The 5,796-nt window shown below is 47.4% G+C and overlaps 1 protein-coding gene across 1 annotated transcript; it reads left to right on the forward strand.

Moving 5' to 3' along the window:
* The first annotated feature begins 270 nt into the window (after positions 1-270).
* LOC119350101 lies at positions 271-2,069 on the forward strand. Its single transcript, XM_037618099.1, has 2 exons — positions 271-699; positions 1,995-2,069. The coding sequence occupies exons 1-2, from the start codon at positions 271-273 to the stop codon at positions 2,067-2,069; spliced, it is 504 nt and encodes a 167-aa protein (XP_037473996.1).
* The last annotated feature ends 3,727 nt before the right edge of the window (positions 2,070-5,796 follow it).

Raw genomic sequence — 5,796 nt, forward strand, 5'->3', positions numbered from 1 at the left:
GGTTCTCCTGTAGTCTCGCGCCGGTTTAATTAACCTGTCAGCACAGCAGCTTCACCCTTACGCTTCCGCACGCGTGAATTGGTTGCAGCATGCACGCTCGGCAACTACACCATGCCTCGCTGGTTACCGAAGAAACAAATTCAGAAACAACTTTTCCATCATCACCTCCGTCCTCGATTTCCTCCTATAAATACATGGCACCGCTGCACCAGGATCTAGTGGACTGACACCATTCAAGCCGTCTCCCCATCTTGTCTCCAAGCAGAAACCATGGCTTCCAGCCCCGAGCTCTGCGTGAAGCTGCTGGTGGATACCAAGTCCAACAAAGTGCTCTTCGCTGAGGCCGGCAAGGAGTTCGTGGACTTCATCTTTGACCTCCTTACCGTCCCACTGGGCTGTGTCGTTAAGCTCATGTCCAACGGCGGCATGCACGGCAGCATCGGCCGCCTGTACGAGAGTGTGGACGGCTTCCCCACCTCGTACCTGCAGCCCAACGTTTGCAAGTCCGAGCTCCTGCAACCCAAGATGAGGCCCGTGGTGGACGGCGGGCACGTGAAGGCGACGGAGACGTACATCGTCACGGATGGTCTGAATGTGACGCCCATGACGACCATCTCTGCCTCCACGCTCATCAACAGGTTCGCCCTCCACAAAGACACCGAGCTCGCCGAGAAGGTCGTGGGCTTTGGCATGAACGAGGTGAGCATCGATTGTTTCGTGGATGTCTGCACTCTGCACACAAAAATACGTAGATTGCTTCTTAGATTTCCTGTTGATTAACTTTGAGCGATGCTTCATGTACGATACATTATGTACGATTTTGAAACAACATAGTATAGACACCGTTTAGCAGGCTAATTTTTTTTAAATAATACATTTTTTATTAAATTGCACAAATATTACGCTGATAAATTTATTTTCAAAAATATTGGTCAATTAGCTTGCAGCAGGCCGAGTGAGACTAGTCAGCCCACAGCAGGCCAACAGGGCCTTATCAGCCTACTGCGGGCCGACAGGCAGTCAATCGGCCACGTGCGGGCCGACTAGTGGCCGGGCCACGTCCCACCACTCCCTGTCGGCGCGGGCTGGGTCACGGGCGCCCTAGTCGGCCAGCTGCAGGCCGACAGGGAGCGGGCCCGCAGCGCTGCCTCCTTTTTCTTTCCCTTCTCCTTCTCCTTTCCTTCCCCACCTCACGCAGCACAACATCTCTCTGTTCTTCCTTCCTCCTCTCTCCAACACGAAATAGCTCCAATTAATACACCAAAATGACCCGTTTTTTGCGGATTTGGCACCGTGAATGAATTCTACTTAGCTAGGGGAGCCAAAAGAGACCTCGATCTACTGATGGGGTAGCTTGTGGTGGTCGTGGTGAAGATTTTGTTGAAGCATTTTTTCAGCTCATTTGTGGAGGTTGTGGAGGCGGAGGTGGAGGTTGTGGCGGTGGTGGAGGTGAAGCTGAGGGGGAAGGGTTGGCGGGAACATATGGCGGGAAAATATGGAGGGAAAGGGTTGGCGGGAACATATGGCAGGAAATATTGAGGGGAAAGGGTTGCGTGAAGGGGGAGGGGGGCAAAATGCATGCAGCACTCGGCCAGCAGCAGGCCTATCGGCCCACAGCAAGCCTATCGGCCCACAACAGGCCGACTGGAGCTGAAATTGTGGCCGACTGGGCTACCGGCCAGCAGCAAGCCGATAGGCTTCCAGTCGGCCTGCTGTGGGCTGACTAGGCGCTGTCGGCCTGCTGCTGGCCGATTGGGTAATATTTTTGAAAATAACAATATCAACGTATATTTGTGTAATTTAATAAAAAAATGTATTATTTTAAAAAAATTAGCGTTTAACAGCACATATTCAGGGTCCATTGCATCGTCATAACAAAATTGGACAAGATTTCGTCGTATGTGAAGCATTTCTGATTAACTTTTTCTTTCCTTCTTTCTTTCTAATGACCCTTGGGCCTCCGTATCCTGTCAATTGACTGATCATATCTGCAGGCCATGGCTCTTCTCACGGCGGTGATGGGCTCCGACACAGTGCTCTCTGACGTGTACCTGGCAAAGAAGAAGTGACGCGTTGCCTACCATGCCATGCCTCGGATGGAGTCAGTCATTTCCTATGTAACTTGTGACAACGTTGGGACATTGTTGTGGAACAACCCGGGGTCAAAAAGCCGAGGGGTTGTAGCCATTTAATAATCATGCATCTACATGAGGCTGGTCGTAATGGTAGTATCATAGTTAGTATCATGCAAGCCAACTAGGCAATTTTGATGAGTATCATAACATTAAATGAAGAAAGAGAGGATGTAGTATCATATCATGATATCGTATCATATTAAATATTATGCTACTTTGTATCATGCATGACAATAAATAGAGTATTACATGATAGTAATATATGATACTATGCATTAGGAAGGTAGTATCATACACTAGTATCATATGCATGATACTAGTATATGATACTTTCCATTACAACCAGCCTGAGGAGAGCCGTGCTACTGCTAGTGGTTGCCATCTTCTTTTCGATTTATAAGGCTTACCTTAAAATTTTCATTGTTTCGTTTTATAAATCTCTTTTCTATTGCTAGCTGTCACAAGCTTAAATATCGAGCCGTATTAAATCATTGCATGCAAGAATTAAAAGAAAACTCATCAATATACGTGAACGTTTATGGTTATTATTGGACATGCATGCATGCATTGCAATTGGTAGACACAATTGTTTTTAAGGAAAACAAGCGCTTGAGTACTTTTGCAAATATTTTTTTATTTTTGATTTGAGCCCTACAATCGGAAAATGAAAGAGTAGCATTTTACCCTTGATCAATCTCTTTGTCCATTATCACTACTACCTGTTGGTTGCGTCATCGACTAATCTTCGATTGCATGCGTAATAAAACACAAATAGCTGCATACGTTCCGAGCATTTTCAAACAAATAGTTGACGAAACAAGCGCTCAGAACTAGCGCAGCATGCTGCATATGTTCCAAGAATAGTAATGATCTGGGAAATTTGGCAGCCAGCAATGCAACTTCTCATCTTTCCTAAAAGAAGGAACCCCCCTCGACCGTATCACAGATTATGCAAAATCCCAGATTCAGTACTGCATAATTTGTCAACTGTTTGAGATTTGTGCCAGATGTGTTTGTTTTGTTTTATAGTGTTACATAATGTTTTTTAAAGTGAATACTTTTTAAAGAAACAGGGATAATTTTCAAACAAATGCACATTTTTTGAAGTTCCGAGCATTTTTTAAAAAAATACAATTTTTTTTTAAATTTGTGATTTTTTGACAATGGGAACTTAAAAAAATTGAGCATCTTTTGAAAAGCGCAAACAAATTGAGAATCCCCACACATTTTTCAGAAGAGCTTACATTTTTGGAGTTCAATTATTTTTGAACATGAACAATTTTTGAAAAGTAAAACATATTTTAAAAGCATAATTTTTTTTATTTCTGTTCACTTTGCCAAAACGCAAAAAAAAGAGAACAAAATGAAACTTTAAAATGGAAAAGGAAAAAAAAAGTGAAACAGACACACAGAAAAAAGGAAAACAGAAAAAACAAAAGTAATCAGAAAACTAGTAAAAGGAAAAGAAAAACAGTCCAACTTTGTAAAATGTTCCCAAAACCGGTTGGTGTATGTGGTAAAGGGACTCGACCATTTCTCAAGCTTGATGGTTTCGCTTGTGCGTTCACCCGGCGTTGTATTCCCACGCCGATTGTCTTTTTCATCGCACTGGGTCAACACGCACGAAACAAAATCCCTTCGCCTGTTAGATAGTCACTGTGTGTTGCACACTTTCCTCCATCATGCGCTCCTCGCGAGGCGTGATGGCCGCGTTCGTCAGCATGGTCACCACCGGTAGCACTACCTCGCCATGCCGCTGTTGGTTGCAGCCTGCGGTAGTTGTTCATAGCTTGTGCACCAGGCCGTCGCAGTACTCCTGCCAGTCATGTTGAGTAACGACCGCTGTCAGTCATTTCAGAATTCGTCGCATTGATTGTGCTTATGAATTATGACTGAAAACATAGGAATATTATTGAAAGAGAAAATATATTTTTGGTCTCTCAAGTTTACTAGAAGTCGACCGACATTTAGTCTCTCATGTCTGAAACCAGAGACATTTGGTCCAAAACCATAAATGGGTGGAAAACTGCTGACGTGTCACTGTTTTTTTTCTCTCTTCTCTCCCCTCTGTATCTATCACACAGTGGCGGCATTTTCTAGAGGACCTTGTGTGCGCTCACCCAGCACGTCAACGACGATGCATGACTTCGCGAGGCTCCTGCTGTTGCCGCTGCACCTGTGGCCTCGTCTCCGCTTTCATGCCACGGCTGCTGCCATGCATGGATGGACTGCCGGTACCGAGCCTGTCGACGTGCCGCCCGACAAGCTCGAGCTAACGAAGGCCATGGAAAGGCTCGCTGCAGTGCTGCACCGCGGCTCGGCGTGTTCCTGGCAACATCGGGACCACGGACCGCATCGATGGCCGCATGGCCGGAGTGCGGCGCCTCATGCACAACACGGCAACCCGAAGCTCAAGCGACCGTACCTCTTCGGCGTTCTCTTTCTCCCATTCCTCCTGCGCTGCTGCCCCATCCAGCAGTGCAATCAACATCTCACTCGCGTTGCCATCTAGCCGCCGTGACGCCCACACAACCACGTACACCCCGTGGCGCTCCGGCCGCCAGAGGCCGCCCAGCTTCCGCACCGTCGGCCCATGCAGCTGCTCGTACATGCCATCACTCAGGAGGTGCTCGATCGTACACCAGCAGGGTTGCCACATCGTCCTCGCTTCTCACACTGCACAGCAGATTCAGCACATTCACGTGCTCGATCGAGCTCACCTCAACGTCAAAATTGTGGCATGGTCCAGGGTGGCTGGTGGTCGGTGGAGCTAGCGCACGGCGCGCGACGGCCGCGTCCCAGGCGCACTGCAGGTGGGGCTCCACCGTGGAGAGCTTCGTGTTCGGGCACCCGCTGTGATGCTCCCGTTCGTCCTTGACGAACCCTCATTGTGAGCGCCATGGCAGAGACGAGGGTCAATGTGGAGGACTGGAGGTGGCGAGGGGCGACGTGAAGTGTGGTCGTCCACATGCGCGAGTGGCCGTGGTGCAGCTACCACCAGCGCGGGATGGCCGCCTTCGAGTTCATCAGCGTCGCCATGGCTGTGCAGGGCGAACGCAGTCAAGGTGTTTGAAGAAATGTTTCTGGTGTATAAGACAGAAGAAAGGGGACGAGAGAGAAAACCAGTGACACATCAGCGGTTTTTGGTTTTGGATGAAATGTATCTGGTTTTGAGACATGAGGGGGGACTAGATGTCGACTTCTTGCAACTTGAGGGACCAAAAACTTACTTTTCCCTTATTGAAAATAGTTGAAATCTTGAAGTAATTTAAATGTTTGTGAAACTATTTCCAAAACAGTGCAAAATCTCTACTTTGTGAGGTCTACAGTACAGGAGAGAGCATTATATACCGACCAGATTTGAACTCAGAGAGTCCTGGTCATGCTGTTGCGTCACCTGCATGTGTTTGGATGGATCTATGTGGAGCGTCAAAACCGGTGTCGATCTCTGCTTCGACTGACTCATTACGACGACGAGGGAGGGTCAGGTCCCTTCTCGATTTCGAAAGCTCAAGGTTAGCAAAGTAATCAACCACACACGTCACATGTGGTGCAGGAACCTAAGAGAGAAGCATGCCAATGACATTGAGTTGCCAGAGTCCAGATTACGACTGAATTTTTAGCATACTCTTCTGATTTTAGGTGTTCGGATCAATTTCGA

This window comes from Triticum dicoccoides, chromosome 1B (assembly GCF_002162155.2).
Source record: "Triticum dicoccoides isolate Atlit2015 ecotype Zavitan chromosome 1B, WEW_v2.0, whole genome shotgun sequence".
NCBI lineage: Eukaryota > Viridiplantae > Streptophyta > Magnoliopsida > Poales > Poaceae > Triticum > Triticum dicoccoides.